We start from the raw sequence: 12,374 nt of genomic DNA on the forward strand, positions 1-12,374 counted from the left end.
ACATAGCATACAGACAGAGCAACATAGAACAAAAAGCAGCAAGACAAAATTCATAAAAGCAACAAAGTGTTTCCATACCTCACAAGCTACAGACAACATGGAAAGCGGCAACACACAGCTAGGGACCATGTTAACAAATCTGATTGACCTTTAGCCATGTCTTCAAGCATTTTGTGAAAGTGTGATATGTGGTGCAGTTATGTGTGTCTGATGGCAGTGTATTCCAGACATGGGAAGCTCTCACAGAGAATGCAGATTTACTAAAGGTGCTTTTCCTTAGGGGAACTATACAGTCACCTCTCATGGCAGACCTTGTGGATCTGCTGCCATATGTCTGGGTTTTCTGTTTAACAAAAATATTGAGTGGAGGGGGAGCCAGGCCATTAAGGATCTTGAATACAAGACATGCGTCGGTGTATTGCACAAGATTTTCCCAACTCAAGAGCTCATGTTTTCTAAGGATGTGACAATGATGATGGCTATTGGGCTTCCTATCAAGCACTTTGAGAGCCTGTTTGTAGACAGACTGAATAGGTTTTAATGTTGTACAGCAAGCTTGGGCCCAACTAGTCAAGCAGTATGTTAAGTGGGGGAGTATCATAGATTTGAAGTATAGTTTTGCTACCTCTGTAGTCAAACAATTTCGTATAAATCGGAAATTAGCTAGATTGAATTTAGTTATTTGAATTACCTTTTTCACATGCTTTTTAAAAGAGAGGTTGGAATCAAGTATGATGCCAAGGTACTTAAAATCGGATACCACCTGGAGCTTCTCCCCTGACACATAGACATCTGGCTCAGTAGCATCTGTTGCCCTCTTTGTGAAGAACATGCAAACAGTTTTTTTCACATTGAGATGCAAACACGAGTCACTGAGCCACTTTGTAACCTGGACCATTACAGTAGTGAGTTCTTGTGCAGCTTGTTGTTTGCTCTTTGCATGCACATATATCACTGTATCATCTGCATACATTTGAACTTCAGACCCAGTACAGACAGAAGGCAGATCATTAATGTACAGGCTGAACAGGAGGGGCCCCAGTATTGACCCTTGGGGCACGCCCACATCATAGCTACGAGTGGGCGACAGCTCATTGCTCACTCTGACACACTGAGTTCTGCCTTCAAGGTATGATTTCATCCATCTCAAGGCATCAGGGGAAAAGTTGAACTTGGACAATTTTGTGATGAGAATCTCATGGTTAACAGTATCAAAAGCCTTCCTTAGGTCCAGAAACACAGCCCCAACAGCACCCCCTTTGTCCATCTTGGACTTCACATTTTCCAGAAGAAAGCAGTTGGCCGTTTCTGTGGAGTGTTTCGCTCTGAAGCCAAACTGCATGGAGTGTAATGTGAAAGGGCTGTTGTTGAGGTGGGCAATCAGTTGTTCTGCTACACACTTTTCAACAACCTTTGACACCACAGGTAGTATACTAATGGGCCTGTAGTTACTCACGTCAGCAGGGTCGCCTGATTTAAAGATGGCCGTTATTATGGCCGACTTCCATACCCTTGAAACACACCGAGACCAATAGATGTGTTGGTGACCTTAGTAATGGGGCCAATGAGTGACTCTTTGTAGTTTTTAAGAAAGGTAGAGTCCATCCCAAACACATCTTTGGCTTTAGAGTTCTTTAGTGAGCTAATCACCTTGTTCACCTTTGACTCAGAAACCTCCCTTATGACGAAGACAGGTTGAGTGTCATTCACTAGCACTGAGCCCAAGAAATCAGTGGAGGGGTTCTGTGTCAGTAACCTGACAGAGTCAATAAAGTAGGAATTGAAGGCTGTTGCTATTTCAACTGCATCCTGTGTTAGATTGTTATTCACCATGATTTCTAGTCTTTTTGCAGTGTTACTATGGTCTTTCCCTGTTAACGTTTTTGATTCTCCCATATCAATTTAGAATTTCCCTTTGCTTCACCAATTATGTTAATAAAAAAGTTTGCCTTGGCCTGTCTGATTTCTTTTACCACCTTATTTCTCAACATGGTAAACCTACGTCTGTCATGCTCTAATTGAGATTTTAGGGCTGTTTTTAGAGCATAATCTCGTTCTTTCATCAATTTCCAGATTTCTCCATTTAGCCAAGGAAGAGTGCTCTTTTGGCCAGGTTTGGATTTGATTTTCTTTAGGAAGCCATTTATTGTAGTCTGGATTGTGGATAGAAAAACCTGACTATCAGCTTCCATGTCTGTATAGGACAAGAGATCATTCCAGTTTATTCCCTTAATTGCTTTTTCAAAATAGTTTAATTCACTCTTAGGTATTCTGAGTTGATCCGGCTTTCTAACAGTAGAGAGGTTAAACCTGCTCTTAGACAGCTTTCTGGCTATAAGTGTCAGATTATGATCAGACAGCCCAGTAACCATATTGAATGATTTAGTCACTCTCTCTGGTTTATTACTGAACACCAAATCAATCTGTGTTTTAGAGCAACAAGTCACCCTGGTTGGCCCTTTAAATAGCTGTGTAAGGTCAAAGGTATTAGTGATCCGTTTGAGGGTTTTCCTACAACACTTGTCTTCATAATTAATGTTAAAATCTCCCATTAAGATGACCTCTCTCCCAAAATCACATTCCCTAAGCATGGTATTAAACTGATCAAAAAACACACTTTTGGTGGAAGGTGGCCTATACATTTAACGTTCAGGCCGATACATTCTAGTTCATTATCACATGACCACTCAATTTGTTTACATCGGATATGTTCTTTAATGTAAATCATCACACCCCCTCCTCTTCCTTCAATCCTGTCTCTCCTGAAAACATTGTAGCCAGGCACAATCAAAGCAGCATATGGAGAGTGTTTATGGAGCCATGTCTCTGAGAGGCAGAGAAAGTCAAGGTTGGAGTCTGTGAGTAGATGTTGAATTTGATCACTTTTTGGAATGACACTACGAATGTTCAAGTGCCCCCCTAGTAGTCCCTTGGGCTTAGCTCGTGGGTCCCAGATGACTCGAGAGTGATTGACACATTGAAAAAAGTTAAAATTTCGATGTTTTCTGACGGCTGGGTTTAGGCCGTTTTGATTAGGGGCAGTTCGGTAGCGCAATTAACAATCCCTCCCGCCTGCACTGGATGCGGGGAACTAATTAAAATAGCTTGCGTACCAGAAGCAGAGTCAGGGATCGCATATAGCGACTCTGGTATGTTTGAAGAGTCAAAATCTATCCTGGAGCCGGGTGAGTCGAGAGAAACCATAGGACCATAGCACTCACCCACCTCCACAGCGGCGACGACCAGTGGACGAGGCCTTCCACCGCTCTCCACTCCGGTGCGTATCACTGGCTCGGTGATATTGGGCCCAGGATTGAGTTGTACATCCCCGGAGAACAGGAGGGTAGTGAACAGGTAGTTTAACAGTTTCCGATAAATGTTGGACTTGTGTTGGTTACGCCTAAGCGGTTCAGTAGAATAAGGAGCGAGGTAGACTTGGCCATTATTCAGAACATTATGGTATGCTGTGTACTGTCCGCTCCCGTGGAACAGTGAACCAATGTGTTTGGTGTTGATATTCTCCGGTAGTAGACTGATTGTGTCATCCCAGCAAGGACGCACTGAGATTATCAGTAGAGCAGCTACATAACTGACAGTCATGGCAGAGTACTGGAGATAAAACGCATTATTGCGCTTTAACTCTTTGCATGAGTTACTTAACTGGGATCGGCGTACACCTGATGGTTTAGATAAAATTACAGCATTCGAATGAGAAGCGGCACTTGCCGCACCACCCTGTCTTCCGTCCGCCATATTACAGTGCGGTGCAGATGCAGAATAAAATGCTCTCATGTTACAATAAGGCCCTTTTGACTGAGGTGAACTAATCATAAAAGCCATGTGATGCCAGAGAAATATAATTCACATTCAACAAAAGAGCAGGTATTGATGCTCTATAGAACATGGTGAAAAGGAAATGTTTTGAATAGAATTACTGTGAAAATATACAAAACTGTTCAAAAGTTTGGGGTCACTTAGAAATGTCCTTGTTTTTGAAAGAAAAACACATTTTTGTCCATTAAAATGACATCAAATTGATCAGAAATACAGTGTAGACATTGGTAATGTTGTAAACGACTATTGTAGCTGTAAACGGCTGATTTTTAATGGAATGTCTACATAGTCGTACAGTATAGAGGCCCATTATCAGCAACCATCACTCCTGTTTTCCAATGGCACGTTGTGTTAGCTAATCCAAGTTTATCATTTTAAAAGGCTAATTGATCATTAGAAAACCCTTTTGCAATTATGTTAACACAGCTGAAAACTGATTAATAAAGAAGTTGGAGCATCAGCATTTGTGGGTTCGATTACAGGCTCAAAATGGCAAGATACAAATTACTTTCTTCTGAAACTCGTCAGTCTATTCTTGTTCTGAGAAATGAAGGCTATTACATGTGAGAAATTGCCAAGAAACTGAAGATCTCGTACAACGCTGTGTACTACTCCCTTCACAGAATAGCGCAAACAGTCTCTAACCAGAATAGAAAGAGTGGGAGGCCCAGGTGCACAACTGAGCAAGAGGACAAGTACATTAGCATGTCTAGCTTGAGAAACAGACGCCTCACAGTTAACTGGCATCTTTATTAAATAGTACCTGCAAAACACCCGTCTCAACAACGTCAACAGTGAAGAGGCGACTCTGGGATGCATTAAGAATGTCTATACTGTATTTCTGATCAGTTTGATGTCATTTTAATGGACAAAAATGTGCTTTTCTTTCAAAAACAAGAACATTTCTAAGTGACCACAAACCTTTGAATGATAGTGTATATACTCAGACTTGTCCCGAAGCCACTCCTGCGTTGTCTTGACTGTGTGCTTTGGGTCGTTGTCCTATTGGAAGGTGAACTTTAACCCCAGTCTGAGGTCCTGAGTGCTCTGAAGCAGGTTTTAATCAAGGATCGCTCTGTACTTTACTGCATTCATCTTTCCCTTGATCCTGACTAGTCTCCCAGTCCCTACCGCTGAAAAACATCCCAACAGCATGATTTTCCCACCACCTTGCTTAACAGTAGGGATGGTGCCAGATTTCCCCCAGACGTGATGCTTGGCATTCAGGCCAAAGAGTTCAATTTCAGTTTCATCAGACCAGAGAATCTTGTTTCTCATGGTTAGAGTCCTTTAGGTGCCTTTTAGCAAACTCATAGGGGGCTGTTATGTGTCTCTTACTGAGGAGTGGCTTCTGCCTGGCTACACTACCATAAATGCCTGATTGGTGGAGCGCTGCAGAGATGGTTGTCCTTCTGGAAGGTTCTCCACAGGGGAACTCTGGAGCTCTGTCAGAGTGACTATCGGGTTCTTGGTCACCTCCCTGACCAAGGCCCTTGTCCCCCGATTGCTCAGTTTGGCTGGGCGGCCAGCTCTAGAGACTTGGTGTTTCCAAACTACTTCAATTTAAGAATAGCACTGTGTTCTTGGGGACTTTAAATGCTGCAGAAATGTTTTGATACCCTTCCCCCAGATCTGTGCCTCGACACAATCCTGTCTCGGAGCTCTACGGACAATTCCTTTGACCTCATGGCTTGGTTTTTGCTCTGACATGCACTGTCAAATGTGGGACCTTATATAAACAGGTATGTGCCTTTCCAAATCATGTCCAATCAATTGAATTTACCACAGAATGATCAATGGAAACAGGATGCACCTGAGCTCAATTTTTATTTTTAATACATTTGCTAACATTTCTAAAAAACAGTTTTCACTTTGTCATTATGGGGTTTTGTGAGTAGATTGATGAAGATACATTTTAATTTATTTTTAAAAATCAATTTTAGAATAAGACTGTAACGTAACAAAATGTGGAAAAAGGGAAGGGCTCTGAATACTTTCCGAATGCATTGTACTTACTTCCAACTGTCATATTTCTTCTCACAGTCCAGGGCCTCTGTGGCCCGCTCAGACAATACCCAGCAGTCAGACGTAAGTACAGCAGTAAATAATGCACATGTCCTATTTCTGGCAGCTAGAAGAACTGTGACATTGCCACATTGTAAAGACAGCTGTGGCCGGGAGAAATAGGGAACCATTTTAACGATGGCAGCAAGATAAACACATTTACAAACTTTAGTACTGTGATGTTGATGGTGGGACAGCAAGACTAACCTAGTTCTTCAGCAGCAATGACTGCTGTTATATACAGGATAATGTGGGGCCTTCATGGGCCTGTCTTAGTTGAGTCATGGGGCATGGGTAGGGAACTGATCCCCACGAAGAGCACCTTGCTTTGGGACACAGCCTGGACAAACAGCCTGCTCACTGACATTTCAGCCATTGCGTATGACATGAAAAGAGTTTGCAAAATAGTCTGCTGTTATTCCGTGGTGTAGGAAGCAATGGGATAGAACCCAACAACAATACCAGGTTTGACAGCAGTGGTGAAATATTTATCACTGCTTCCATTTCACATGCTCTTATTAACTCTTCATCTGATATAGAGAGCTGGAGGTTGGTGACATTCACCATGTTATTGTGATGCCTACAGCACAGGCCTCAGATAAAGATGGAGGGTGTTTTCATAGATTTATAAAAAAGCTTTGTCCATGTTGGTTAAGTCAATGTTTTGAGAGGATGTATTGATTCAGTACGATCTGCCATTTAGCTGATCTACCACTGTAAACATTGTCTGCACTAAGGCTACAAAACGTCCTTTTTCTGAATTACAGGCTATTTGTCATTGTTAAAGACTAATGAGTTAACTGACCGAAAGCCTTAAACAAACTGACAGACAGCAGAAAGAAGAGAGAGAGAGCCCTTGCAAGCACATAAACACATTTTGGTTACACCTTACAGTAATATAATAAACTGTTTATTTATCCATCATAAACATGAATAAATCCAAAAGGTGACACTGATCTCTACTTCAATCCCTCTCCCACCCATTCAATTTGATTAACAGACCCAGGGTCAAATAAAGAGTGTGTACTTGCATGGATGTGGTTTTATGAAGACTACAGGAAAACAATGCTCAAAAAGTCAATATTATAAGTTTAGCAGCAGGGCACATATATTCAGCATGTTTGGATTAATTTCTGATGGGGGAGCTCTTCACTATTATTCTCTCCATCCACTCCCCCCTGCACCTGCAGCGTTTTTCTCTCGGTCTATCTGTCTCTCCGACACTGACTGATTTTGCTTCCCGTGTTGGTGAGGCTTTACAGTGGAGTGAGTGGGAGAGCGAGAACGAGAGATAAAGCTCTTAGATTGAATTGAGAGCGAGAGAGGGGCAGGGCGGAGAATTGAGAGGAGCAAGCTCACTGCCAACTGTGGTAGCGCAATATGGAGTAATCGCGGCCGTTCGACAACGACGGGAGTAGTTTACAAAGAAAACCCCGCTTTGGATCGACATTACATTAGCAAGGAATACGATAACAATTTCAATTATGAGATGACGGCATTGCATATAGACAATTGACTTGAAGAGACTAAAATAGACGTTGCAATTTCTATGTATTATTGAAAAATGGCGAACGAGTCTCCAGCTAAAAGTCTAGTGGACATAGACCTTGCCTCTTTGCGGGTGAGTGCAATGCATGTTATGCGGATTTGTTATTTGCTGTTCAAATCTTTGTATTGTAATTTTATTGACGCCACCATGGGATAAACCCTGGTAAAATGTGTCACGTAGTATGTGTTGTTCTTATTGTGTATACCGTTAGATGGCTTAGTTCCTATCATTCTTTTGTTTGCAATGCTCTGGGATGTAAGGCAATTCGGTCGCAACCACCTGATTTAACGGGTTGTAACGTGGCCCATACTAAACTATCCCTCTCTCACAAACAGTTATTTGGTAAATGTTAACCATTTGATCATTTAATTTTATAGGACCCAGCTGGTATTTTCGAACTGGTGGAAGTGGTCGGCAATGGTACCTATGGACAAGTATACAAGGTTTGTTTGGATTTTCATATTCCATATAGGCTATATACTCAAAATAGGCGGAAACTAGCTCAAACATGTATTTTTCTCCCTGCTCAAGAGAAACTGCAATTATAGACCGTTGGACCAGTGCGGTCTGGATTAGTAATGCGCTGAGATGTAAAGGCCAACCTATATAACTGTTCCTTTTATTTTCTTTACGTTTTTTTTCGTGTGTTTTATTGTGTTAGGACTTACCAACTGTTCGTTTATTTATCCGTCAACAACATGTAAGCCAAACCAGACCCTAATTTTCCTGCCAATGCTTAGGCTATCATACGTGCCTGACAAACTTCTCCCGTTGCGCTACTGGGTGTGCACGGTTGCGCTTTCTAGTTAGGCCTACTGTATACTCAGATCCGATGCCGTGATAGGCAAATTGACATGCCACTGTAATAACAGTCGACTAGCTCAGCATGGGATTCGATGTGTAGGAGATTGCGCCTACAGTATCCAGCTACCATCACCCCTTCCCCATGTCACTGGAGAGCGGTAAGAGCAGCCTACCTACATCACATCCTGTTGTTTTGAAGCTGCTGTTACCTTGTAGAAAGAGAGAATATGTCCAGACTTGTTCAGAATAGACGACTTGCGTCACCCTGTTGTCGCCTGATTTTATTGGTCACATGGATTCCAATACAAGACTATTAGACCTGGGTCAAATAAATTGGTTGAAAACGTTCAAGTAGCCAATTTGATAATGATTTAGCTTGCCTGGTCGCATATGCAATGGGATAGTCTCAAAAGTGCCAACTCAAAGCCAAATAAATTGCACTATATAGATTATGTATTTGACATATGTAATTAATTACATGAACTTATTTGACATAAAACCATCTGTAAAACTAACATTTGGACAAATGAGTCCTCCGTGGGTGGAAACACCCCAACAAACATAGATTCAGTGTACGCTACTACACCCTACTGTATACAATGATCGGGCTGACCAGGACTGGATCAGTGCAGATCTCACAGGGGCCTAGTGATGAACTGAGTCAATCGATATCCAGTGATCAAAGCTGACCTCCATCAGCTTTACATAGCTGTTCAGTAGGGTATCATAGAAACATGGAATAATCAGAGGACATGTCAGAGGTCCAGAGTGAGGATACACAGTGGTGTGTATTCATTGATGCCAACGGAAGCCAGGTGTCCCAAAAATGTTTATCTTTCGTCTCTCAAAAATATTCTAGAGGCTGAATGTATCGCACCAGAGAAAGCATCCCTCTGTCTCAGTATGTTTTTTTTAACAGGTAAGTTGACTGAGAACACTCATTTACAGCAACAACCTGGGGAACAGTTACAGTGGTGAGGGATGAATGAGCCAATTGGAAGCTGGGGATGATTAGGTTACCATGATGGTTTGAAGGTCAGATTGGGAATTTAGCCACGACACCAGGGTTAACACCCCTACTCTTACATTAAATGCCATGGGATCTTTAGCAACCACAGAGAGTCAGTCCTCCATTTAACACCCCATCTGAAAGACAGCACCCTACACAGGGTAATAGGATTTTTTTTTTTTTGGACCAGAGGAAAGGGTGCCTCCTACTGGCCCTCCAACACCACTTCCAGCAGCACCTGGTCTCCCATCCAGGGACCAACCCTCCCATCCAGGGACCAACCCTGCTTAGCTTCAGAAGCAAACCAGCAGTGGGATGCAGGGTGGTATGCTGCTGGCAAAGCTTATCTGTGTAGCGTATCTATCTGATGTTTGGTCAGAAAGAGTGTGTCATTGTTGTTGCCCATAGCATTGAATGCATGGGAAGCCAGCGAGCATTTGGCATCCCTTGATTCAAATAATAGCCAATTAGCGTTGAGCTAAACTGAGTGAGCTCAGCTGTGAATGGTTCTGGCGCACCCCAAAAAATGATCAAGGGAAACCAGTTTGGGTTTGGCTTCCGACCAATCATGTCATTATTGACAGAAAACAAAAATTAATTTGTTGCATTTCATTGTTGTTGTCCTCTGGTGGCTAGCTGGCTAAAATCGTCTCTTTCCTAAATTAGCCATGGATGGAGATAGGGATTTGGACTTGTGGTTTTACTTAATTCTCCGTACTGGCTAATGATTATAATGGCGATTCTGATCAACCGTAAACTCATACATTGTCCCCCTGGTCTGAGAGGATGGAAGATCAACATGTAGCTAAATATAGTATGCTAATGTTAGCTAGCTGGCCTGGCACATCGTTGCCCATGAAAGGAAGTTAGTCTAGTGAGCAAGTATTTTAGCCAGGTAGTCTAGGACAAAATAAACTAAATACGTGTACTGTATGACCGAGTGATAGACCGTTTAGGCAACATGAAAGAGGAGGATGGTATTGGCGTTTCTCTACAAGTAGAGTGAGTCAACATATTTTTTCTACTAACAACTCTACATTGTATTAGACTAAGCATAGGTGATTTAGATGTTGAAATGGTGCTGGAATAGTGGAAGCAGCTCCCGTTTTCTTTGCGACTTGCGGTAACTCCATGGTTCTAAATCAATAGTTGATTTAATAGTCTGAAAATTTGTCAGAAACATTACTTTGCTTGACCATGCCTAGGGCATGTAACTGTTTGCTACATGCAATATGTTTTGTGGACTTCACCGGACAGATGTTGCTCTCCAGTTTTATGCTGAAAGAAATTTGTGGTTGAATTTATTCTGCCACTGTTTTCTTATTGTCTCGGCCTTTAGGCCTATATTTCACGGTGTCCAGGCATATGAACTAACAGGTTATAGAGCAAACAAAGCAATTATCACAACACAGGTTGTAATATGCCTTTTCTTCTGCATTGGCTTCACCGGTGATTTTACCTACACATCGCTAGATACAGGCCCTTCCTCTCTCCAGGAATCCACAGAATGTCAACATCAAGATACAACCAAGAGTTTTCTGTAGTGTGTCATTATCTTGATTCTGTCTAAAACCATCCACTCTGCATTTGGGTGTGTGCTGACAGGTAGTCTTCCTTTTAGGGACTGTAGCAGATATTCTCTGTACATAACTCTAAAAACATACATTCTGTAGCAGCCATTTTCTCTTGAGAGCAGATGATACCCTTGGCTGAATCAACTTGTTTTATATAAAATCATTTCACCATGAGTAGCTAGCTACAATGTCTTCTTAGATCTGGGGACTGGCACATAAACAATTTGCTATATATAAATAACCAGGCGTAAAGAAATGTTACATCAAATCATATTGTTTAGGGACTGCCAATGTCATGAAGGCTGCCGGTGGATTAAGCCTACTCTGTCATTAAAATAGAGAGTTTCCCATATCCCACATTCATTTAGTGCCTCAGTCTTAGTGTGTTTGGGGTTTGCATATGTTTTGATCCACAGCTGTGTGTGTTTGTGTTAGGATCTGCATGTGTATATTCGATCTACAGCCCTTTTTGATTGGCCATCATATTCAGATGTGCTAATGGCAGCTGTGTGCCTTTTTTGTAGCTATGTGGACAGCAGCTGTTGTGGTGGGGAGAGATTTCTCTCAGATTACACAGACCCACAAAGAAAACAAATCCAATTTTGATAAACTCCCATGTCTATTAGGTGAAATACCACAGTGTGCAATCACAGCAGGAATATTTGTGACCTTTTGCCACAAGAAAAGGGCAACCAGTGAAGCACAAACACCATTGTAAATACAAACTACACTGAGTATGCAACACATTAAGAAAATGACAGACTGACCAGGTGAGTCCAGGTGATATTGTTTGCTTGGTCATCAGCTTTGCTGTAGAGAGCTGGTGGATGTTAGTCAGATGTGAGGAAGTAGCAAAATGGCAGAAGTCATCATTTAATGACGAGAAGTTGGTGGCTTGAGCGGTGTACTGTGTATACCGGGGTATTTGGAAATAGCCACGGGATGGTTATTCAATACCATTGAAATTATTTCTTTGAAGTTTTTCAATACATTTCAATACATCTTTTTTTTCCAACTTGTGCAATGGATATAGGAGATAAAGTAGATTGCGTTCTCATTTCACCTGTCACAATATTTTACATTATGAAGCTTACATAGTTACCCAGAACAGTTGAGCCAGTCAGATGTTTGTAAATAGCACAAAGTGAGAAATCTGGAGCAAGTGAGTCCAGCTCTGTATTGACAGGGTTGTGTTTTATATTGAAAGTCAGTTTTTTTTTTGCTTCTATAGAGTGATTAAGGATGTATAACTATAGTTTTCCTTAACAGAAAATACATTAGTGCAACACATTCAGAAAATGTATTAATTTCATCAGATGACAACAGAAGTGTAACGCTATTTGACTGCCAGCCACAAGTAAATGAGCGTACAATGAAAAAGCAAGGTCTTTTTTGCGAAACGATGCATTGCCGTCATATTTCTAATGTTTAGGCCTGTCATATAAAGAATGTAGCCAGGTATGTTTCCTAATGTTTTGCTTAAAGTTAATCTGGCATTTTACTAGAGAAAAATGGTCTGGCTTCACTGAGAGGAGAAAAG

General features: G+C 41.6%; 1 protein-coding gene across 7 annotated transcripts in view; it reads left to right on the plus strand.

Moving 5' to 3' along the window:
• Positions 1-2,658: 2,658 nt before the first annotated feature.
• The window catches only part of LOC118386305 (mitogen-activated protein kinase kinase kinase kinase 4-like), a 111,738-nt gene continuing 102,022 nt past the window's right edge, over positions 2,659-12,374 (plus strand). For 2 of the 7 annotated variants that reach the window (XM_035773958.2, XM_035773962.2), the window contains exons 1-2: positions 7,139-7,519; positions 7,825-7,890. In XM_035773958.2, coding sequence (XP_035629851.1) covers positions 7,463-7,519; positions 7,825-7,890 — 123 coding nt within the window. In that variant the 5' untranslated portion in view covers positions 7,139-7,462. Of the gene's footprint in view, positions 3,355-5,464; positions 5,577-5,877; positions 5,923-7,135; positions 7,520-7,824; positions 7,891-12,374 lie in introns of those variants that run through there. The other 5 variants (XM_052522578.1, XM_035773960.2, XM_035773955.2 and 2 more) reach the window with 5 other exon arrangements.

This window comes from Oncorhynchus keta, chromosome 7, assembly GCF_023373465.1.
Source record: "Oncorhynchus keta strain PuntledgeMale-10-30-2019 chromosome 7, Oket_V2, whole genome shotgun sequence".
Classification (NCBI taxonomy): domain Eukaryota; kingdom Metazoa; phylum Chordata; class Actinopteri; order Salmoniformes; family Salmonidae; genus Oncorhynchus; species Oncorhynchus keta.